At 50.8% G+C, this 24,809-nt stretch overlaps 1 protein-coding gene and 2 long non-coding RNA genes across 14 annotated transcripts in view; all 3 read left to right on the top strand.

Annotated features, from left to right (window-relative positions):
- LOC144738757 (uncharacterized) overlaps window positions 1–22,184 on the top strand; it is a 71,368-nt gene extending 49,184 nt beyond the window's left edge. The window contains exon 2 of the long non-coding RNA XR_013589312.1: window positions 20,240–22,184. This is a non-coding gene — a long non-coding RNA (uncharacterized LOC144738757). The remainder of the gene's footprint in view (window positions 1–20,239) is intronic.
- LOC144738754 (uncharacterized) overlaps window positions 1–22,184 on the top strand; it is a 57,823-nt gene extending 35,639 nt beyond the window's left edge. The window contains exons 5-9 of one of the 12 annotated variants that reach the window (XR_013589309.1): window positions 13,240–13,711; window positions 15,141–15,300; window positions 17,121–17,172; window positions 17,419–17,483; window positions 19,515–22,184. Coding sequence is in view for 9 of the 12 variants with exons in the window: in XM_078621746.1 (XP_078477872.1) it covers window positions 13,240–13,711; window positions 15,141–15,300; window positions 17,121–17,165 (677 nt within the window). In the remaining 3 variants the exon portion in view is untranslated. Of the gene's footprint in view, window positions 1–1,882; window positions 2,914–13,239; window positions 13,712–15,140; window positions 15,301–17,115 lie in introns of those variants that run through there. The other 11 variants (XR_013589310.1, XR_013589308.1, XM_078621752.1 and 8 more) reach the window with 11 other exon arrangements.
- Window positions 3,517–11,113, top strand: LOC144738756 (uncharacterized). Its single transcript, XR_013589311.1, has 2 exons — window positions 3,517–9,519; window positions 9,601–11,113. It is a non-coding gene; the product is annotated as an uncharacterized LOC144738756 (long non-coding RNA).
- Window positions 22,185–24,809: the final 2,625 nt, after the last annotated feature.

The following is a 24,809-nucleotide window of genomic DNA, read 5'->3' as shown; positions in this document are numbered from 1 at the left end:
AACTTCCAAAACCTGGCGCGGCTTCCGGTACTTGGGTGGTCATACCGACCAGCCTGGGTTGACCGTAACAGTGCGGAACGGGCGATGTGTAAAACGTGCGGTGGATTCCCGCGTTGAATCTCGGTGAATCTCTCGCGCGGTCCGGCGGTGGGTGCTTTTCGCCGCTTGCCTTGGAGCTTCTCGGGGTTCGAATCATGCAGGGGCCACCCTGGTTAATGCTTAATGCTGCAGGTGGTGTGCCTATTAAACTGGAATGAAAACAAAATACACATACTACACGCCCTCCACTTCACTCGACGGTGGACGTTAAAGGTCCCCGTGACATAATTTCGCAACGGGTGTTGCCGGCGTCGCGTTGACGAGTTTTTCCGAAAGTAATAAAAAATTAACGTGCAAGTTACATAGCTGTCAACCCCTTATCCAGTGCCCTAGCTTGTTTACAGACCAATTCAGACCTTACTGGTCATCCCGTGCCCCTTTTGAAGCTCAACGTTCATCCTACAAAGTCCCATCACAAGGGGAGAAACACAAACACAGAGGCAAAATCATATTTTTTTTTGCCCGTATAGAAACGGCTGTACGCCATATGGACCTGAGAACTCAATTTCCCTGATACGGCGTAAACCGTATGGGTTGACACGGTATGAAGTTACAACGGCGCATTCGTGATAGCCATGCGTTTAAACAAGGATGTCGGGAACACCAAATGCACTCGTTGCTGTTGTTGTGAAGTGTCGTGTGTTGTTTGTAAGTTCAATGACGGTGATGTTCATGCGTGCGTTTTAATCTCAATGCTTTCCCTGTTGTTGATCCTTCACTTTTCACCTGACTCTTCCTTTGTGTGCGTGTTGTGTGGTGTGTCCATGTGGCCTGCACGTGTGTTGTTTGTGTGTGCTGCGTCTGTGGTGTTTGCTGCGTCTGTGGTGTGTGCGTGCGTGCCTGATGTCCTGTGTGTTTTGTCTTTTATGTATGTGCGTGTACATGGTATGTGTTTGAACGTGTGCGTGTGGCGTGTGTGTTGTGGCACGTCATGTGTGTGCGGCGTACGTGTGTGTGTTTGTGCGTATGTGGTGTTGCATGTTGCCTCTGTGTTTTCGCTCTGTGTGTGTTGTGTTGTCCGGCGTGGTGTGCATGTGTGTCTCGTGTGTAAATGGTACGTGGGTGTGTTGTCTGCTGTGTGTTTTTACATGGTGCATGCGTTATACGTACTGTGTGGTACGTGTGTCTGTGTTGTGTGCACGTATCGCTTGGTGTGTGTTCGTGTTGTGTTTGCGATGTGTCCGTCGTGTGGCTGATTGCTTGCGTTGTGCTCCTGCTTAAATTCCGTTCGACCTCCTGCAGCCTCCTCCACTTCTCTCTCAGCTCTCGTTAAAATGTGATTTTTGTCTGCCACGAACCCGTTACGCAATGTTAGCCGCCCCCCCCCCCCCCGGGTTAATCCACCCGCAGCGGTTTAAAAAAGAATCGCTCTGGACCACCCTCGGAAATTGAGGAAGGTCTCTGCGTAACAGCCGGTGTGCAGTGTGTGTGGTTCTTGCAGCGAGCGTCAGTCGGCGACGAGTGTTGCTTGGCATAATTCGTAGACGTAAAGTTTAGACTTTTGGCGAAAGGGGGCAATTTGAATCGTCAACCGGGATTCCGAAGCCGTTAGGGGCCCACCAAGGAACGTCGCACAAGTCAGGGCCGCAGTTCCGAACATTTTTGTTGTTGCCGACGTAAGACGCTCACGGGTGTGAGTCTGACGGCGCCACCGCCGCCTCCGATCTCCACGGCTCCTTTTGTACCAGGCTAGGTACTCTTTTTTTTTACTAAGAGGTCCCCCCCTCCGCACCCAACCGCACACAACCGCTCACCACCTACCTCCCCACCACTCTACGCGCAGACTTCCTGCCTCAGCCTACGCCGACCCCTGCCACCATCGGCGTCGGCAGGGAGTGCCTGTGGCAGGAAGATACTTTCTTCCACCACCACCACCAGCAGCAGCAGCAGCTCAACCACAACGGCGGCAACGGCAGCAACAACAACAACAACGGCAGCGGCGGCGGCAATCATCGTAACGGCGATGATTGCGGCGACGAGGCCATGGCCGTGTCGGATGGTTGCGGCGCTCACCACGCGGAGGTCGCTGCCGTGGCCGTGGCTCCCAGCGCCACGTTGCAGGCGTCGTACCGTTGCGTGGGCGGCTACGCGTATGACTTCTGATCGCAGAGTCGTTTCCCCACCCCACTGCCCCCCTGTTGTGGGCGGTGGTGGTTTTGGTGATGGTTTTGGTGGTGGTTTTGGTGGTGATTGCTGGTGCCTCTGGCACGCTGTCAACTGGTGCACTAATGTGGGGGGAAGTGCTCCCGATTTTCGGGTTAATCCCAAAAAAAATAATCCGAAAATCTCGCCTTGATACGAAATTTTCAGACGTATCCGGAACACACGTTTTGTTTTGGATCATAGTGCATCTGTGGGTTTCTGTACGTCTGTGGGTCTCTGTACGTCTGTGGGTCTCTGTACGTCTGCGGGTTTGTACGTCTGTGGGTCTCTGTACGTCTGTGGGTCTCTATGTCGGCGAGTCCGTGGGTCGATGTAAGTCTATGGGTCTCTCTACACACATGGGTTTGTAAGTATATGGGTCAATGTCTGTCTGTGGGTCTCGGCAAGTCTCTAAGTATGTGAGTTTCTGTACCTCTATCTTTGTTGAACTTCTTTCACACCGTACGTAGCCAACTGTGCTAATCAAGAGTTGTGGGGAAAGGACAACAGACTTAACACAAAAAAGCAGTATGCATGTCTGGGTCTATGTAAGTCCGTGTAAGTCTATGGGTCTACGTAAGTCCAGGTCTCTATGCAAGTCTATGAGTTGCCATGTACGTCTGTAGGGTTTACCTTTATCTGTTACAAGTAATAAATATTATCCCAAGCGATCATGATAGTGGTTGGAAAAATAGTTCCATGTTCACGGAGCGGCTTGAAATTCGGCGTGAAAAATCACTTTAAGGCGACTTTTCACCTGCCGCTTTGCCGAGGTAGATGCGCATCATTTGACCCACCCCCCCACCCGCTCTCAGCGATTCGACGGACAGACCCCTCGCGATCCGGAGTCGCGGTTCGACTCTGAGAACGGCACCGCATTTTGAAGTGTGCCGGGAAGAAATTTGTTGAAGCGCCACACCTTCGTGGCCGCCGAATCGGCGACACCCGCCGAGGTTTGCGGCTTTCAAAACCGGGTTTCAGCCACCATCAGAGGTCGCAACCGGGTACCCGATACCCTACCCGATTCCTGGCTACCCGTACCCGGCCGGGTACGGGTAGCCAGGCCGGGTACGGGTACCCGTTTGCGACCCTGGTGCGGCGGGTACGGGTAGGCCGTGAGTCACTGGTGAGTCACCGTTTGTCACTCATTTCCCAACGTCTTGTCTCTTCTCACAATTCAAGTTCCTAGAATCAACCCACCCGCGCCTGCAACATGGCTTCATCCCAGAGGTCGCAATCAAGTACCCGATACCCGTACCCGGCTGGGTACGTTTGCGACCTCTGGCCATCATGGCCCTCCAGCCACATCGATTACACATCGGGGAGTTCCTCCTGTGCAGTGAGTTGATGGTCTCAGCCTGATTACCAAAGACTACACACATACACACACGCACGCACACCGTCGTTCCCTACTTTCTGACTAAAAAAAAAATCTACGTCACAATCAGAATGACTTATTTATAGTGGATGAATCCGATGAGCTTGTAAAGCTCTTTTTCACAGATGTCCAGTAGGGGCACGGGGTAGGAACGTTAAATCAACAGACGGTGCAAAATCACAATAGGTTCCAGCTATCATTTGTGATGGGCCCAGATCGCTTCTGACAGCTATACGGTAGCTCATTGAGGCCTTGCCTAGTAAAAATAAAAATCTGCTAGGAATCGCCGTCGGTTTTCTCAACTCCCGTCTTCCTATAAGTTCAGCGTCCGACGGTGGCAGACCATCACCGCCTGCGCGAATTTACAATTTGTAACTTTTGCGAGGAGAGTTATTTTGTTCGGCGTTTTTTTTTTTTGTCGTGGTCTGGTCATCGACAAGCTGCAGGAGTTTCTTCCGTCCGAGTCTTTGGATGTCATTTAGTTGTCCCGCCTGTGTCTGGTCAGCTGGGCTTAGTGTGATGCCAGCCAATCGGTGAACTCGCACACTTTTTGCGGACCGGCACGTATCGGGCCAATGACCGTCTTCATCAGCTCGCGCTACAAACTCTAATCATGTCGCTGAGTGATGCGAGTTCTGCGTCTTTTATTCGTCAGTGGCGCTGATGGTGACAGGTGGTGGTGGTGAATATGACGGTGGTGGTCGCGGCGATGATTTCTTTGCGTCCGTGCCACCGTCAACCGATTGACTTGGTTCAAAGTAAATAACTATATATGTAAAAACACACACACGGTTGAAAAACGGCAGTGTCGACGATTTAGTGGTGAAACGATGACCGTGCGATTTCGGTCCGCGATAAATGAAATCCACAGACTCGCAGTTTACAGGGTTTGTCGTTGACTGGACGCGACGGACACGCTGAACTAAGTTCTTGCTAAGCAGAGAGGCGGCGCAGTGTTCATGGTCCCGCCTCGCAGCCGCGAGGGCCTGGGTTCGATTCCCGACTCAAACATTTCCGCGTGTGGAGTTTGTCATCTCCCCCGCCGCCTCCCCATCGTTCTGCATGGGTTTTCTCCAGTTTCTCCAGGTACCTTCCCATAGCTAAACCACCACCGCCACACACACACACTAACTATACACCCAGTGGAACTGGTATTGTGCCAAAACCACGTCCCAACGCTGAAATATTACACTGCAAATCACTCTCAATTGGGATCTCGCGCACACGCACACACACACAGGAGCCATATTTCTCCTCCTGCACCCGCTACTTCGAAAATTTGGCAGGACCCTCCTGAACAACAGACTTGAGACTCAGTGAGTCAAACAAAGTGTAATCATAATGATGTTATTAACATTGTTGGGGGCATAACCTCTCGCCTGGACAGAATGTTGGAAGTGAAACCTACACACGGCTGAATTCGAACTGGCTTCTTCTTTCTCCACACCCGTTTATATTTATCCCGTTGGTCATCGTGGTAGTGTAAGTATTCAAAGCAAGGATCCAAAATAAATTAGTGATATCCTTCTGTCCGTGGTGCCCCAAGCACAAGAATAAACGTTGCTTGCCGGGATGTTGTTTTGACACGCAGCTGTAGGGCTTTCACGACCAATGTCATCCGCAATAGAGGGTTTTTTTCGGGTTAGATCGCGTAAATATAAATGTTATTTAAACCCGTGTGTTGTGGCAGGTTTAACGGTTGAACGTCACGTTTATATTTACGCAATCTAACTCCCCCCCCCCCCAAAAAAAAAGGCTCGATTATCGGGTTCTTATTGTTTATTTTCTTTTCGCTATAGGGAGGGAGAGGGGTGCGTGGGGGGGGGGAGTCGTTTGGAAAAGCACAGACCTGAGAAAACAATTGTTGCAGCAGAAAAAAAAAATCGTCCGTCCATTTAAAAACGCGACCTGCTGGTTGCTGCTGATGCGGTGTTTCTCATGGTCAGCCTAGGGTCAGGGGACGGCGTCGCAGTGCCGATATGTTTATTACCTCGCCTGGTATACAGGAGGTCGTGGGTTCGATCCCGACCCTGGCACCTGCTGTATATCTGGAGTTTGTGTGTCTCTCGCCCCGTAGTCGCGTGGATTTTTATCCGGGTCCTCCGGTTTTTCCCCTCCACATTTTAGAATCAACGTCACGCGTTTAATAGCGTTTGGCTGCTGATATAAATTTCCACACGATGATGATGGTAAGTCACTTCGTGCAGCTGCTATCATTCGTGATGGCCAGGTTGCTGTACAGGGACTCCTCTATTTACGAACGAGTTAGGTTCCAGAGGTACGAAGTCAATTTGTTCGTAAGTCCAACTTTGCTCCTGTCGATTCCAAACACGCTGTACGGCGTGTACACTAAACACGGGGAAAGGCTTTACAGGTTGTATTAATCTCCTGTAGATGTAGATGTCACTGGTTCTTCACGTTCTAAATATATAAATGTGTCGGTAAACCCGCCAAAACCCAACACGGCCAATTAGTAAGGTTTGTCACGTCAACAGAACGTGGAAATTCGTTACTAGTACAGCACTAACCGGTGTGTCGGAGAGCCAAGCTTGCCTCTGATTGTAAATGTTGTGGCTTGGCTCTCCAACATACCAATGTGCTTGGTTGCCCCCTATCCTATCACGCAATAATTCCACACTTGCTTACCTTGGAGGTCCGGGTGTCAGTCAAAAGCAGCGGTAGATGCAGAGGGAAGGAAGCGATGACTGGATGGATAAAAAAAACTATTCTTGAGTCGTCTGCACAGGTGCGTAACTTTTGGTAACCATATTTTTACGTCTAATCCAGATGTTGCCGGTTATATCCAATCCATACCTGTCAACCCCTTATCAGTGCGTATCTTATTACAGACGAATTCAGAACTTATTGGTAACCCCGTGCCCGTATAAATCTCAACGTTCATCTTACAAAGTCCCATCACATGGGAGAAACACACAAAAAAAATAGACTCGTTTTTTTGCCCGTTTTGAAACGGGCTGTACGCCATATGAACCTAAACTCAATTTCCCATGTACAAGAATACGGGTAAACCGTTATGGATTGATAGCTATTCCAATCTCCCGGAGTGGGCAGTTAAAACGACGGCGCAAATTCTTGAATTACCCCCCCCCCCCCCCCCACCACCAACCAAACTCAACCAAGCCCAACCAAAAAGGGAAGCGGTGTAAAAACCGGAGCCGGTTCGCCGCAGTTGAGTCAATCGATTGCGGTGCGCATTCTCGTAGCAACGGTGGAGTAAAGTGTGGGAACTCCCACCGCTTCTTCGAAGACGGTCTGGCTGGCGTTGGATGCGTTAGGCCGCCGTGTACCCTACCCCCCAGAGCTTCCAGCGAGGTGGTTGGGGGAAGCCTCCTTCCGCCAGCAGCAGAACTTGCAGGGGCTGCACCTCTTAAAGCGTCGACGAATGAAATAAAAACTCCGATCGAACTCTGAGCGGCGCGCTCATCTCTACTGGCCCTGCCCTGTGAAAGTGTAAAGAGTGGGAGTTGTCGCTTTTCACAAAAAAAATCAAGAGCTGATGCCGATGATGAGCAAGCTGCTGATTCTGATGATGTGGATGGGCACGGTGATGACTGATTATGACGATGATAGCGATGATAACGTTGGTGGCGATGATGATGATGATGATGACAATCGTGGCGTCCAGTGATTTTCGATATCGTGGCTGAGTGATTGTGACGGCGGTGATGATGATGATGCTGATTATGATGATAGCGATACGAATAATAATTATGATAATGATGATGCGAATGGTGATTGCAGTCATGACGACGACAATGATGACGATGATTGTGTGGTTGACGTGCGATTCTCTTGCACGGATATAAAATTCACCGGCGCCAATCAACTTAACCGAACGTTATGTCATTCCACCCACGATAATCTCTTAAGCAGCCCTTTTATATTTCTCTTCATACTCCCGATTCGCACACAACAAGACAAAGATCCCCCGTATAGCCTGAACGGACTGTAGGGGCAAGTGCTGTTAGCGAGCACCTATGAAGGCCGGAACGGCACACGAGGGGGTGGGTGGCCAGCACCACGCCCGACCGCCGCCTTTGTCTCTCCAGTGGCGATGTTTACACACCGCACCAGGCACTCATTTGAGGCTGAGTCGAATTAGGGGAAGGCCCGGGACCGCTCCCCACACACACACACCACACGCGTGTGAAACAGCTACGCTTGCTTTTGCCGTAAACCCATTGCTTCAACATACCAAAGTCAACGTTGTGTTCGCGTTAAGTACAAAGGAAGCGTTGTTCTGACGGAGGAGTGATGATGGGATGACCACGCTAGGTTAAACATTTATCAATTATTATTTTATCAAAGTTTAACGAGCGGTAGATTAACGCCGTCGCGCATATTTCAATCCTATGAAATTGTCTTCTCGTTTCCACGTTCACTGATAGCTGTAGAATTCTTTAAAAAAATATATAGATAAATTCAGAATTTTCGGGCGGGGGCAGGAGGATTGCTGGAGTGGGAGAAAGAAAAAATCACAAACTTTATTTATCTCAGAGAAAATCCGATGAGCTATGAAGCTCTTTCCAGATGTCCAGACGGGGTAAGACCGTTACAAAAACTAACAATAGAACAAACAAAAACACGACACGAGTGCAAGCGTATAGGAAAGGTAATCAAAACACTAAAACAAATCTACAAATAAAAGTCAACTTTTTGAAATAGAAAAAATTTACAATTTGCGGATAAATCTTAAGTAACCGCCCCCCCCCCCCCGCGCGCCCACTCCGACTCATCGTCCCGAGAGCCGGCTCCCTCCCCACCCCCCCCCAGTGCCTTGCGCATGTTTGGAAAATGTTATTTATCCTGGAGAAAATCTGATGTCCAGTAAGGGGGGTACGGAGTCAGAGAAGAAACAAAAAAAATGTGGTGAAATCTCGAGTAACCCCCCTTTGCCACGGTGGCGAGATGCCAACTACCTCACCTAGTATACAGGAGGTCATGGGTTTGATCCTGACCCTGATGCCTGCTGTATATTTGGAGTTTGCGGTGTCTCTCTCCCCGTGGTCGCGTTGATTTTTCCCTGGGTCCTCCCGAGTTTTTCTCCTCCGCGTTTAGAAGGAAAGTCACGCGTTTTAAGAGTGTTTTGGCTCCTGCTGTACATTTCCACGCGATGATGATGATGACGATAAGACCACTTCGTTGAGCTATCGTCTGTGGCCAGGTCGCTTCTGAAAAAGACCTAATTAGCTTAGTAGGCCTTACCTGGCAAAATAAAAATACTTTCTAGTTTATTGTCCCCCGAGAACCCTCTGCCCAGTGCCTTCCGCATGCATCGCAGCGAGCGAGAGACAGAGGCGATCGTCCCGCGGTGATGATGATGACCTTCAACCCTTCACGGACATCATCGTCTTTGTCGTAAATTTCGATTTAAAGCTTTCGTGACTGCAGGGATTCATCTTCTTGGTTCTTTCGGTAAAGTCGCGTAGAAGGGAAATTCTTCGTCACGTAGAAGGGAAATTATTTCCCTTCTACGTAATCCTCGCAGGAGATCCCTTCTACGTGACTTTACCGAAAGAACCAAGAAGATGAGTCTTTGTCGTAGTTTTTGAACGGATTGTTAACTCCTGCCGCTTTGTGTCCGTGGTTGCGTTTGATTTGGTCGGTCGAGCGATCGATCGACTGACGTCACCACGTATGGGGGAATTCATTTGGGCAACGTGAGCTTGGGGTGCTCTGTGTGGAGTGAGCAGTGACACAGATCTCCTGCGAGGATTACAGCCTTGGGACGTTGACGATTGTGGTGATGATGATGATGATGTTGTTGGTGGTGGTGGCGGTGATGTGCGTACGTACGGTGAACTTCTTTCGCACCGTACGTAGCCAACCCTGCTCATCAGAGGTGCAGTGGAAGAACGACAAACATGATGATGGTGGTGGTGGTGGTGGTGATGGTGGTGGTGTGATGACAACGACAAAGATCCTGATGATGGCCATTATGATGATGACAATGATAAAAGGTGGTGGTGGTGATTCCGATGGTGGTAATCATGACAAAGATGATGGTGATGACAATGGATGGCGGTGGGTGATGATGACGATGGTGATGATGATGATGACGATGGTGATGATGATGATGATGACGATGGTGATGACGATAGTGATGATGATGATGACGATGGTGATGATGATGATGATGGTGGTGATGATGATGACGACGATGGTGGTGATGATGACGACGATGGTGATGATGATGACGATGGTGGTGGTGATGATGATGATAAATTCAGTGCACTTCACTGCATGGGGACCACGTAGTGAGAGCTCGCACACGGCCACCTCATCGAGTCCGCTCGCTGCCCTCTCTGCGTCAGCGCGCATAACTCTCCCCACCCACCGACCCACCCTTTTGAACGTCTTTAGTGTGTAGGTATACCGACCGGATTGTCAATGTGTGTGTGTGTGCGCGCACGAGCGTGTTCGTGGTAGCAGCTGTTATCGCTTTCAAATATTAAACTCTTTATCTTTGGCGGTCGTGTGTATGCGCGTGCGTGTGTACGTGTGTCTGTTAATGTCCCGCGACCCAAATCCAGCCCGGATTTCGCACACAGACCCTTGACCCCACACCAGCTTGTGTGGCAAATGTTAGTACACAAGTTGGCTGTGTCACGCGCGTGCGTGTGTGTGTGCGTGCGTGTGTGTGTGCGTGCGTGTGTGTGTGCGTGCGTGTGTGTGTGCGTGCGTGTGTGTGTGTGGCATCGCATTGATTTGCTCGCCGTGCTACGAAACCGCCGCGACCCGTGTCAACTTTCGTTTGTTACTCCCCGATTTTGAAATTCCGTTCTACGCGGATTGAAAAAAAGAAATAAAATATTTTGCACTCGCGTTCCAAGGTGGCGGTGGTGGTGGTGATGATGATGATGACCTTTTCGATCGTACGATCGTCGCCGTTGTTTTTTTCTAAACGGATTGTTTACTCTGCTTTTGTGACTCTATTGTTACCCCCCCCCCTCCCCAGTGTAAAGTTAAAAACACAAACCCCCCCCACCCCCCCCCCAAAAAAATCGAACGTCTTTAATCTGTTACGATGGTGTGACGGGTTGATCCGATCGCCCACGACCGGACGGTTTGAGCGACGGGCGCGACGTGAGCTCCGCTTGTTTGTCTCGCCCCCCTCTCCGTCGGTTTGCGTCGTGCGCCAAATCCGTTGTTGTGCCCACGGCCGTCGGTCGGGCCAGTTCACAGGCAACACCTCCTCCTAGCCGACGTCGTCGCCGCCGGTTGTTAAACCCGACACGGCAGCGTCTCCACCGAGATCGCTCGCGAGCCGTCGTTACTGCTGTTACGCCCTTTTTCATTTTTTTGTACTTTTTTGCTTCACGCAACCGATGTCCCGAACACACGCGCGCACCCCCCTCCCTCCCCCCGGCCCCCTTTTGTTACGACGCGGCGGTCTACGTCGGTAGCGTCGCGCGGGGTAGAGTCCTGCATTCGGCGCTTTAATCGCGAAATAAAGCCTGGAAGTTTTGCTGACCACCGTGTCCGCGGCCCCCGACTTTGCTTGCGTTGTCCCTACGATCGGAGGGGGGGAAGGGGGGCCCTGCCCCCCCCCCGCCCCTTACCCCCACCCCCAACCCCCACCACTGCGTGTCCGGCTCGATGATTTTTAAACATTGACAACAGTTGCCAGAAGTTCGCCCCGTGTACACAGATACACCACACGCACACAGTAATAATAAAGGACGTTGAAATCGATGATGAGAACCGGGGGTTTGTCTGTAGCGGTTGCAAGGAAACGAGCCGTTTTAAAAGTCGTAACGTTATTGAATGCGGGCACTGCGCACGCACGCACGCCAACATCTCGCACCCATGCAAGCACACGCGCCTGTTTTGAACGTACGTACCCACCAACCCACACGCGCGCACACACAATCGTGCACGCACGCACCAACCAACACGCCTCGTGCACACGCACGCAGCAAGACTCATCGTACGTGCTAATAATACACTTTGCGCACACGCTCTCGTACACACTCGCACGTACTCGCACACACACTAACACACCTTTCGCACGCGCACGCACGCTCATTCACAAGCGCACACTCGCACGCACGTGGACGCACGCACGCACACTCCTACGTACTCGCGCGCGCACTGACACGCCATTCTCACGCACACATTCATAAGCACGCACACTACCCACACACGCGTACAAGCTCGCACACACGCGCACTAACGCACACTCGCACGGACGCACTCCCACGCAATCACGCGCGCACTGACACGCCATTCTCACGCACACACATTCGCAAGCACGCGCACATGATCACGTACGCACGCTGCACACACACTATCGCACCTTTCGCACACCCGCACGCACTCGCACGCACCTTTTGGAACTTCTTTTGCTGTTTTTGATGTTTGACAATTATTGGCCGACGTTCATGTGCGTGCTCGTGCGTGTGTGTGTGTGCGTGTGTGTGCGTGCGCGTGTGTGTGTGCGCGTGTGTGTGCGTGCGTGCGCGTGTGTGCGTGTTTGCGCGTGCGTGTGCGTGCGCATGTGTGTGTGCGTGTCTCCTTTTATCCCCCTCTCGTCTTTAAAACTCTGGTTTCTCGTTGTGCTTTTGTCTGATTTTACAGATGAATCCGTGGTTCTTTGTACTTGGGAGTGCTCCACCACCTGGGGGGGGGGGCGGGGGGGAGCCCCCACCCCTCCTGCGACTTGTAGACGCGTGTGTATGAGTAGGCCTGAGGCCGTAGTCCCCATTTGCTTTCCTCGACCGAGATCGGGCAAAGCGAGGGATAAGTTTGGGGCAGAAAAATGAAAAAAAAAAGTCTGTTTTATCGACGTTGTGCCGCTGGACGGGAGGTGATGTGGTGCGCGTGTCACGTTGTAGCTTGGGCGGGGGTTTCCCTCCTTCGGGAGTTATGGGGGTGGGGTTTTTCGAGGTGTGTCGGGCGGTGGGTTGCCCCCCTTCCGGGAGTAGTCAATCGCGAAAAAGAAAAAGTCGATGACGAAATAAAATAATCGGCTCCTTGTTGTTAACGCTAATCGCTGACGTGCAGTCGATTGGTTCTGTCTGTACCGAGCTCGCAGATGATTTGACGAGATTTGTCCTGCTAAGGTGCAGCCTTTGCGATCGTGATGCCCATGGTATGGACGGACAGACGTACGGACGAACGTACGTACGGACGGACGAACGTACGGACGGAGACTGACTCACGTACACACGACACAAGACATGCTGACTGAAGCCCGTTACAGGTAAGAGCACGCATTTTACAGACGGTGACTGAACGAGCGCGGCTAGGACGCTGCAGCAAAACAACGCGGCATCTGGAATTGAGCCTCCCTGCTACTCCAGAATCGCCGTGGATTCCATTCTTTCCCAGCGACGAGCGATGCGGGAGCGAGCGAATCGCTTAGCGCCCTGGCGGTCCGTCCACTCGGCGCCCCCACGGGTGTTTCCGCGGCTAAAATAGAAACCCCGAAACCCTGACACGCGCGATCGGCTCTTTGCTTTCGCCGCATCACCTTCACCTTTCTAATCGCTCGTTTGTGTTGTTTTTTATTTTGGTCGCTGGTCGCGACTCCCCCACTACCCCCACGCCCTCCACCCCCCCCCCTCTCCGGCCCCCTCCTCGTGTCTCCCATTCAGACGACGACGACGACGATGTGGATGATGAGGAGGAGGAGGTGTTGGTGGCGAACGCCTGGCCCTACATTCTCCACGGACCGGAGCGCGCCTGGTGTGCCGGCGCGGAAAGACACGGCGCGGGTTTCTGCCTCGCGGAACGCGGACTGCCCCAGGCGGATCCCACCAACGGGGTTGGTGGTGGCGGTGGTGGCGGTGGCGGCGGCGGTGTTGGTGGTGGGGAAACGGGCGCCGCAATTCCTGGGACGGATTCCTGTTCCCTTTCCTCGGCCAACGTAATGGAGTTCGCCAACGGAGGGGCGGCGGAGTGCGGGATGGAGTGTGGGCGAGGGGGCGAGGATGGTGAGCGAGAGGGCGAGCGTAGCCCCCCTCCCGTGCTGTTTGGACAACTGCATCAGAACGGTAGTCCCAGCAGCATGGTGGAACAGAGACCTCTGTGGCCAAAGAGACTGGGTTGGCTGGACAACGGAGAGAGGTGATTGTTGATTTTGGGTGGTCGTGGTGGCGGTGGTGGTGGTGGTGGTGGTGGCGTGGCGGTGAGGAGATGGTGAGGTGGTGAGGTAGTGTGGTGTTCGTGGTGATGATGATGGTGGCGGTGTTGATGATGATGATGATGGTGGCGGTGTTGATGATGATGATGATGGTGGTGTTGATGATGGTGGTGGTTCGCCTTTTAGCGTTCTGGTCTGACGCTGGTGAGATGAGGTCCTAAAGAAGGCTGTCTCTGGTGTAGACAAATCAATTTCAAAGTCAATGCTATATATTATCAGTGCATGTTTTTGTTTGCATGTTCAGTACAGGTACCGTGTGTGCTTAATGCAGTAACTTGATTCCTTGCAAAATGTTTATATTTGGTGCTTGAACATATCAACACCTATTTTATTCATACTCTGATACTGGAAGAAAAGCTCCCGTGTTGATGGTGAAGGTGGTGGTGGTGGTGGTGTTGATAATGATGGTGGTGGTGCTGATGAAGGTGTTCTTGATGTTGATGATGGTCGTGGTGTTGATGATGATGATGATGGTGTTGGTGAAGGTGTTTATGATGGTGTTGATGGTAGTGGTGATGGTGATGGTAGTGGTGTTGATGGAGGTTGTGGTGGTGCTGGTGTGAAGGTTTTTGTGAGTGTTGCTGATGGCCAGTCGGCGTTGATGGTGGTGGTCGAGATGCCCACGAAGGTGGTGGCGACGACGACGATGATGACGACGATGATGACGACGATGACGACGACGATGATGACGGTGGTGTTGGTAGTATAACAGTCAGCGCGCTGCGTTACGAAACTATCGATTATTTTAACCGACCCTGGGCCTCCCCTGGGTCGACCCGGCCTCAAATGAGTACCTCGTGCGGTGTGTAGTAAACATGGTCACTGGGGAGACAAAGGCGACCGGGCGTGGTGCTGGCAACCCACCCCAGTCGTGTGCCGCTCCGGCCTTCATAGGTGCTACTCGCTAACAGCACTTGCCCCAACAATCTGTTACAGGCCATGCGGGGGGGTGGGGTGGGGAGGGTCTTTGTCTTTGTGTTGGTGGTAATCAAAAACAAGTATAACCCGTAAAAACAAAGTTTTTCACTATAAATCCTTTATATGCGTGGCGGCTAGAGTCCTCTCGTCCTCTGGCTTGAGATGGCTGCCACCTATGGGTCAGATGAATGGCTGGCACCATTAAGCAATTGCTAATTAAATATAATTTATTATTTCCTAAAAAGTGTAAAATTTTGGAAAACATTTTTCACGAAAATAAATTGTCATGCACAACGAGTCTGCGTGCAAAATGTCAGCTCGATTGGATCACGGGAAGTGGGTTAAAAAAACGACCGAAAAATTTGCACGGTCCTAAGCAAGCAAGCGAACTTAATAAGTGACGACGCCGTCGCTTGCCCCCCCCCCCACCGACAGGGATAACGATGACTTCTACGCCTTCGGCCACTACCACGGCTTCGGCGATTCCGCCGAGGATTTCGAAGACGTTTGCCGGAGTTCGCACGACAGGGCGGTGGCGGCGGCGGTGGCGGCCGCATCGCGGAATGGCCTCGCGCCAAGCCAGGTGCACGACCAGGTGGGCAACCGGGTTGTGTCGACGGGGCGACTGGCCGGCTGACTCATCGATGGTTGACAGGGGCGGGTGCTGGGGGTGTGTGGGTGTGGGGGTGTGTGGGTGTGTGGATGACCGGGCGATTGAACGGGGTGATCGAGCAGGTGACTGATCAGGTGATTGAGCAGGTGATCGATCGAGCAGGTGATCGATCGAGCAGGTGATCGATCGAGCAGGTGATCGATCGAGCAGGTGATCGATCGAGCAGGTGATCGATCGAGCAGGTGATCGATCGAGCAGGTGTTTGACCAGGTGATTGACCAGGTGACTGACCAGGTGACTGATCAGGTGATTGAGCAGGTGACTGACCAGGTGACTGACCAGGTGACTGATCAGGTGACTGACCAGGTGACTGACCAGGTGACTGATCAGGTGACTGAGCAGGTGACTGACCAGGTGACTGACCAGGTGACTGACCAGGTGACTGACCAGGTGACTGACCAGGTGATTGAGCAGGTGTTTGACCAGGTGACTGACCAGGTGACTGATCAGGTGACTGACCAGGTGACTGACCAGGTGACTGACCAGGTGACTGACCAGGTGACTGAGCAGGTGATTGAGCAGGTGACTGATCAGGTGACTGACCAGGTGACTGATCAGGTGACTGACCAGGTGACTGATCAGGTGACTGACCAGGTGACTGACCAGGTGACTGACCAGGTGACTGACCAGGTGACTGATCAGGTGACTGACCAGGTGACTGATCAGGTGACTGACCAGGTGACTGAGCAGGTGACTGAGCAGGTGACTGACCAGGTGACTGACCAGGTGACTGACCAGGTGACTGATCAGGTGACTGACCAGGTGACTGATCAGGTGACTGACCAGGTGACTGATCAGGTGACTGACCAGGTGACTGATCAGGTGACTGATCAGGTGATTGAGCAGGTGACTGACCAGGTGACTGACCAGGTGACTGATCAGGGGATTGAGCAGGTGATTGACCAGGTGACTGATCAGGTGACTGACCAGGTGATTGACCAGGTGATTGACCAGGTGATTGAGCAGGTGACTGACCAGGTGACTGATCAGGTGACTGATCAGGTGACTGATCAGGTGACTGACCAGGTGACTGATCAGGTGATTGACCAGGTGATTGAGCAGGTGACTGACCAGGTGACTGATCAGGTGACTGACCAGGTGACTGATCAGGTGATTGACCAGGTGATTGAGCAGGTGACTGACCAGGTGACTGACCAGGTGACTGATCAGGTGACTGACCAGGTGACTGATCAGGTGATTGACCAGGTGACTGATCAGGTGACTGATCAGGTGACTGATCAGGTGACTGATCAGGTGTTTGACCAGGTGACTGATCAGGTGACTGATCAGGTGACTGACCAGGTGACTGAGCAGTCACCTGATCAGGGGACTGATCAGGTGACTGACCAGGTGATTGACCAGGTGACTGAGCAGGTGACTGACCAGGTGACTGACCAGGTGACTGACCAGGTGACTGACCAGGTGACTGACCAGGTGACTGAGCAGGTGATTGAGCAGGTGACTGAGCAGGTGACTGAGCAGGTGACTGAGCAGGTGACTGACCAGGTGACTGATCAGGTGACTGATCAGGTGACTGATCAGGTGATTGACCAGGTGACTAACCCCAAAAAACTCTTACGGATGATATTGATCGCGAAAGTCGATGTGTTAAATGAACATGCTCCATCTCGCGCGATGTTTCCAGGTGAAATGCTTTGAACGAGTCGCAAAGCGTGAGTGTGTCACCCTCCGCGAGATGTTAACCTCTTGCTCAAATTTCTTTTGTGTGTCTTCCAGAATAGCAGGATGTAGCTGATCTGGGTCCCGATGCAGACTCGTGGACTTGAAGGCACAGTGAGTGTCGACTGTGTGGAAGTGTGCGTGGTTTATGTGTGAAGGTGTGGTGTGTGCCGTATGTATGTGGCGTGGTGCGTATGTGTTTGTGGTGTCTTTTTTATTGTTGGTGGGGTCATCCCACGTGTGTGAGATGTGCATGGTGTGTGAGGTGTGTATGGAGTGTGAGATGTGCGGTGTATGTGTGGGGTGTTTGTGTGTGTGTGGCACGTGTGTGTGTGGCACGTGTGTGTGTGTGTGGTGCAGTGAATCACACTAAGAATCAATCAGACCCCTACCACCAACACCCGCTCCACTGGGGTCAACTTCAGGTAAGTCTGCTCCACGTGAGTTCCCTCCTGAGTCCAATCCACGTGAGCCCGCTCCACGTGTTTCATCTGTTCCTGTACCCTGTCGGTCGTGGCTACGCTACTGCACATGGCCTGTAATGCAGCACTGTAGAGGGTGGATCAGGCCGCCACGGTGGTGAGATGTGAACTCCCTCGCCTGGTATATTATAAGAGGTCGTGGGTTCGATCCTGACCCTGACGCCTGTTGTAAATTTGGAGTTTGCGTGTCTCTCTCTCTCTCCGTGGTGAGATGTTAACTACCTCGCCTGGTTTACAGGTGGTCGTGGGTTTGATCCCGACCCTGACGCCTGCTATATATTTGGAGTTTGCGTGTCTCTCTCCATGGTGAGATGTTAACTACCTCGCCTGGTTTACAGGAGGTCGTGAGTTCGATCTTGACCCTGACGCCTGTTGTAAATTTGGAGTTTGCGTGTCTCTCTCTCTCCATAGTGAGATGTTAACTACCTCGCCTGGTTTACAGGTGGTCGTGGGTTCGATCCCGACCCTGTGACGCCTGTTGTATATTTGGAGTTTGCGTGTCTCTCTCTCCCCGTGGTCGCGTATATTTTTCTCCTGGTCCCCCCCCGGTTTTCCCCCTCCACATTTAGAATCAACGTCACGTGTTTTGAGTATTCGGCTGCTGCTGCTGCTATACATTTCCCAGCTATCATTTGTGTCCAGCTCGCTTCTGACAAACGAGCTTAAACAGCTCAGTGAGCATAACCTGGTGAAAATAGCAGTCTTTTGAAATACGTGGTCAACCAGGTTAGTGTCTAACTGTGTTGTTGGCCGACTGGTTTGCATCGCATTAAGTTCCTTGCTGTATTTGCCTCCGTGCAGTTTGCCGTTCTGTGTGTGCTCCGTGTGTGATGTCCTTCCCTGTGTGTTCCCTCGCTGTGTGTTTTACCCCATTTTCACCTGATGAGCGGCTTGTGTTGCGTTCGAAACGTCGTGATTAATTTTATTTGTGACTTATTAAAATTGTATTTTATTTCTACATACGTGACTTTACCGAAAGAACCAATGACTGTAATTGTTCAGCTTTTAGTTCTATAGGGAATGATGGCGGGGTGGCAAGTGGGGATAATTCTAGATTTGAAGCTTTCGTGACTGCAAGGATTCATACTCTTAATTCTTTCGGTAAAGTCACGTAGGTAAAAAATGAAATTAACATGTGACGGTCCCACCTGATGACGGAGACTTGTGTTGCCTCCGAAACGTCGTGATTTTTATTATTTTATTTTTATTCATTTGAATTTCATTTTTTACCTACGTAACTTTACCGAAAGAACTAAGAGTATATGTGAGGATAATTTCCATTCGTGCGGGGATTGGGTCTTGACCCCCCACCGCCTTGTATGCGTTGGGTTTTCATCCGGGCACCCCGGGGGGGTTTCCTGCCGCACGTATAATGACGCTCATTCGTGGAGTTGTCCAACATCTCTGTGACGGAGCACACGGGGTTAGCTTGGATGACCTTCGGTGTTGGTTCTGGCCGACTTGCAACTTCGTCTTCCTGGATTCGATTGTGACTTTCAAATGTTTGTAAAAATGTATCATTAGCCCGTAATTAAATGACGAATTGTTAATCTTCTTGGTTCTTTCGGTAAAGTCACGTAGAAGGGAAATAATAAAATAATAAGAATGAAACATAATAAAATACAATTCTCACGACGTTTCGGCCACAACGCAAGCAGCCGTCCTCAGGTGAAGAACAGGTCTGTCGGAAAGACAGCGTCTGAATGGATGAAAAATATTAAATAAATGGGTTCATTCAGACACTGTCTTTCCGACAACCTGTTCTTCACCTGAGGACGGCTGCTTGCGTTGTGGCCGAAACGTCGTGAGAATTATTCTATAATGTTTTATTTTTATTATTTTATTATTTCCCTTCTACGTGACTTTACCGAAAGAACCAAGAAGATGAATCCCTGCAGTCACGAAAGAAGCTTTAAATCGGAATTGTTAATCGTCGATTGTCAGTAACGCCACGGTTGATTTTGTGATCCGCAGCTCCAAGGCATTGTGGGTACCTGGATGGGGCGGTGAACGTTTCGCCCTGGGAACCCCTTCGATTGTGTTCACCACTCGCGCGCCACGCACAGACAAAGATCCCCCGTGTAGCCTTTACCACCAAGACTGTTGGGGCAAGTGCTGTTAGCGAGCGCCTATGAAGGCCAGCACGGCACACGAACGGGTGGGCGGCCAGCACCACGCCCGGCCGCCTTTGTCTCCCCAGTGGCGATGTTTACTACACACCGCACCAGGGGAGGCCCAGAACGAGTTCAGATATTCGCCACTGCTGATGGCCGTGAGCGAGAATCGAACTCGGGTCGCCAGATTCGTAGTGCAGCGCTTACCGCTGCTCCACCGCTCCCCGCATATACACACGCCACGCGCGCTACACACATACACGCCACGCACGCACACGGCACACACACGGCACGCCACGCACACCCACGGCACACACGGCACGCCACGCTACGCACACAAACAGCGGTATTGTAATCAGATTACCAAAGATTAGGGACTGGTAATCCTGTGTGATTGTCATTGTATAATCAGATGATATGTATGAGTGTCGGTGCGTGTGTGTATATATATATGCTGTTGGCACAGTAGGAGGCACAGGTTGTGCATCGGCTAGTCATCTCGGTCAGTCGACTCGTGGCACCTGCTGGGTCTGCCCCGTGACCTCCTGCCAGCGGGCGTTCGACACTTCACGTGGTAGCCTCAAGGTGCACATGGCCTGGCACAAGCGCCGTGGTGATGTCACTGCCACTTAGTGGCGAATGGCGGTTGTTGTTGCTTGTAGGTGTGTGCGTGTGTGTGTGTTTATGTGGGGAGCGGTAGTGTAGCGGTTAGCGCGCTGCGCTATGAACCCAGCGACCCGAGTTCGATTCCCGCTCACGGCCAACACCAGTGACGATTATCTGAACCGGTCCCCGGCCTCCCCTAGGTCGACTCAGCCTCAAATGACTACCTGGTGCGGTGTGTCGTAAACATCTCCACTGGGGAGACAAAGGCGGTCGGGCGTGGTGCTGGCCACCCACACCACCTCGTGTGCCGTGCCGGCCTTCATAGGTGCTCGCTAACAGCACTTGCCTCTAGAATCTGTTAGAGACTATACGGGGGGAAATTTGTGTCTTTGGGTATGTGTTCATGTCCGTGCATATACACAGTATACGTTGTGTAAACATCACCACTGGGGAGACAAAGGCGGTCGGGCGTGGTGCTGGCCACCCGCCCCCATCGTGTGCCGTACCAGCCTTCGTCGGTGCTCGCTGAACAGCACGCGGACCCCACAGTCTCTCAGGGCTACGTGGGGGGGGATCTGTGTATCTTCATACAGAGTGTGTGTGCGTGTGCCTGTGTGCCCGTATGTGTGGGGAGCGCGGTAGTCGTTCGCGCTTTGCACTGCGAGGCACGGCGACCCGAGTTCGAATCACGCTCGCACAAGCCACCGTCGGTGTCGACTCGCCGTGGCGCGTCAAACAAATCGGCGGCCGGGGTACGACGCGCTCACACGGCCTCAACGGAGGTCCCCACCGAGTTTGATTCCCATGCGATTCAAATCTCGGCGGAAGCGTGATACCGTGGGCCGGTTTGCCGCGCCTTGCAAAAATTACCGCAACTACTACCGCCAGCCATCGCCAAAGCCGCACTTGAGCCGGCGTGGTGAAGTATGGTTCGGATGAGCGAGCTGCTGCTGCAGGCACTCCGTCCTATGAACATTCAGTCTCGGGTGCACCCCCAGAGAAAGCAGGACCACTTGACCCCGTCTACTCTGTCCACATCTAAGGGGGGGGGTGGATAAACTGAAAGGCAAAGGGTTAAAACTTTGTCGTTTCGATTTAAAGCTTTGGTGACTGCAGGGATTCATCTTCTTGGTTCTTTCGGTAAAGTCACGTAGAAGGGAAATAATAAAATAATAAAAATGAAACATAATAACATATAATTCTCACGACGTTTCGGCCACAACGCGAGCAGCCGTCCTCAGGTGAAGAACAGGTCTGTCGGGGAGACAGCGTCTGAATGACCCCATTTATTTAATATTTTTCATTCATTCAGACGCTGTCTTTCCGACAGACCTGGTCTTCACCTGAGGATGGCTGCTTGCGTTGTGGCCGAAACGTCGTGAGAATTATTTTATTAAGTTGTATTATTATTTTATTATTTCCCTTCTACGTGACTTTACCGAAAGAACCAAGAAGATGAATCCCTGCAGTCACGAAAGCTTTAAATCGACAATCATTATCATCTTCTTGGTTCTTTCGGTAAAGTCACGTAGAATGGAAATAATAATATAATAAAAATTAAATATAAAATATTATGTCATGTCATTTTTTATTTTATTACTTCCCTTCTACGTGACTTTACCGAAAGAACCAAGAAAATTTGTTGTTTCGTTTCTCTTCTCTCAAGTGTTGGTCGAGATGTAAAAGACTAAAGAGAGTGAAAATATGTTCAAGGTTTTTTTTGTAATAATTTATTAAACACAAGATGAGTGTTCTGTGTTGTTTTTCTTCTTTTCTAATCGTTTGTGATACTGTAAAATAAAATTTAAAAAAAGATGGTTCGGACGTGCGATGGTTACTCCGAAGTGTACAAAATGTTCGGTGGGTTTTTCTGAAAGTGAAAATGCTCTCGTTTCTCAACTTTGGAATAAAATTTTCAAAAATGCATCAACAGATTATCTCTGCTCGTTGAGTCTTGACCGGCGGTGAGCTGTGTGTGAGCTTGTAATACTGTGTGTGTGCTGTGTGTGAGCTTGTATAGTGTGTGTGCTGTGTGTGAGCTGAGTGTGCTATGTATGAGCTGTGTAAGCTGTGTGAGCTGTGTGTGTGCTGTGTGTGAGCTGTGTGTGAGCTTGTATACTGTGTGTGAGCTGTGTAAGCTGTGTGTGTGCTGTGTGTGTGCTGTGTGTGTGCTGTGTGTGAGCTGTGTGTATACTGTGTGTAAGCTGTGTGAGCTGTGTGTGTGCTGTGTGTGAGCTGTGTGTGAGCTTGTTGTATACTGTGTGTGAGCTGTGTGTGTGCTGTGTGTGAGCTGTGTGTATACTGTGTGTGAGCTGTGTGTATACTGTGTGTGAGCTGTGTGTATACTGTGTGTGAGCTGTGTGTGAGCTTGTTGTATACTGTGTGTGAGCTGTGTGTATACTGTGTGTGTGCTGTGTGTATACTGTGTGTGTGCTGTGTGTATACTGTGTGTGAGCTGTGTGTATACTGTGTGTGAGCTGTGTGTATACTGTGTGTGAGCTGTGTGTATACTGTGTGTGAGCTGTGTGTGAGCTTGTTGTATACTGTGTGTGAGCTGTGTGTGTGCTGTGTGTGAGCTGTGTGTATACTGTGTGTGAGCTGTGTGTATACTGTGTGTGAGCTGTGTGTATACTGTGTGTGAGCTGTGTGTATACTGTGTGTGAGCTGTGTGTATACTGTGTGTGAGCTTGTTGTATACTGTGTGTGAGCTGTGTGTATACTGTGTGTGAGCTGTGTGTATACTGTGTGTGTGCTGTGTGTATACTGTGTGTGAGCTGTGTGTGAGCTGTGTGTGTGCTGTGTGTATACTGTGTGTGTGCTGTGTGTGTGCTGTGTGTATACTGTGTGTGAGCTGTGTGTATACTGTGTGTGTGCTGTGTGTATACTGTGTGTGAGCTGTGTGTGAGCTGTGTGTATACTGTGTGTGTGCTGTGTGTGTGCTGTGTGTATACTGTGTGTGAGCTGTGTGTATACTGTGTGTGTGCTGTGTGTATACTGTGTGTGAGCTGTGTGTATACTGTGTGTGAGCTGTGTGTATACTGTGTGTGAGCTGTGTGTGAGCTGTGTGTGTGCTGTGTGTGAGCGGTGTGTGAGCTGTGTGTATACTGTGTGTATACTGTGTGTGAGCTGTGTGTGAGCTGTGTGTATACTGTGTGTGTGCTGTGTGTGTGCTGTGTGTATACTGTGTGTGAGCTGTGTGTATACTGTGTGTGTGCTGTGTGTATACTGTGTGTGAGCTGTGTGTATACTGTGTGTGAGCTGTGTGTGAGCTGTGTGTGTGCTGTGTGTGAGCTGTGTGTGAGCTGTGTGTATACTGTGTGTGAGCTGTGTGTGTGCTGTGTGTATACTGTGTGTATACTGTGTGTGTGCTGTGTGTATACTGTGTGTGAGCTTGTTGTATACTGTGTGTGAGCTGTGTGTATACTGTGTGTGAGCTTGTTGTATACTGTGTGTGTGCTGTGTGTATACTGTGTGTGCTGTGTGTATACTGTGTGTATACTGTGTGTGTGCTGTGTGTATACTGTGTGTGAGCTTGTTGTATACTGTGTGTGTGCTGTGTGTATACTGTGTGTGAGCTTGTATACTGTGTGTGTGCTGTGTGTATACTGTGTGTGTGCTGTGTGTATACTGTGTGTGTGCTGTGTGTATACTGTGTGTGTGCTGTGTGTATACTGTGTGTGAGCTGTGTGTATACTGTGTGTGAGCTGTGTGTATACTGTGTGTGAGCTTGTTGTATACTGTGTGTGCTGTGTGTATACTGTGTGTGAGCTTGTATACTGTGTGTGTGCTGTGTGTATACTGTGTGTGAGCTGTGTGTATACTGTGTGTGTGCTGTGTGTATACTGTGTGTGAGCTGTGTGTATACTGTGTGTGTGCTGTGTGTATACTGTGTGTGTGCTGTGTGTATACTGTGTGTGTGCTGTGTGTATACTGTGTGTGTGCTGTGTGTATACTGTGTGTGAGCTGTGTGTATACTGTGTGTGTGCTGTGTGTATACTGTGTGTGAGCTTGTTGTATACTGTGTGTGAGCTGTGTGTATACTGTGTGTGTGCTGTGTGTATACTGTGTGTGTGCTGTGTGTATACTGTGTGTGAGCTGTGTGTATACTGTGTGTGAGCTTGTTGTATACTGTGTGTGAGCTGTGTGTATACTGTGTGTGAGCTTGTTGTATACTGTGTGTGAGCTGTGTGTATACTGTGTGTGAGCTGTGTGTATACTGTGTGTGTGCTGTGTGTATACTGTGTGTGAGCTGTGTGTATACTGTGTGTGTGCTGTGTGTATACTGTGTGTGAGCTGTGTGTATACTGTGTGTGAGCTTGTTGTATACTGTGTGTGAGCTGTGTGTATACTGTGTGTGAGCTTGTTGTATACTGTGTGTGTGCTGTGTGTATACTGTGTGTGAGCTTGTTGTATACTGTGTGTGTGCTGTGTGTATACTGTGTGTGTGCTGTGTGTATACTGTGTGTGTGCTGTGTGTATACTGTGTGTGAGCTGTGTGTATACTGTGTGTGAGCTGTGTGTATACTGTGTGTGAGCTGTGTGTATACTG

The sequence above is a fragment of the Lampetra planeri genome, unplaced genomic scaffold (assembly GCF_965212315.1).
Source record: "Lampetra planeri unplaced genomic scaffold, kcLamPlan1.2.h2 scaffold_115, whole genome shotgun sequence".
Classification (NCBI taxonomy): Eukaryota; Metazoa; Chordata; class Hyperoartia; order Petromyzontiformes; family Petromyzontidae; genus Lampetra; species Lampetra planeri.
This window is presented reverse-complemented; position numbering and strand designations above follow the sequence as displayed.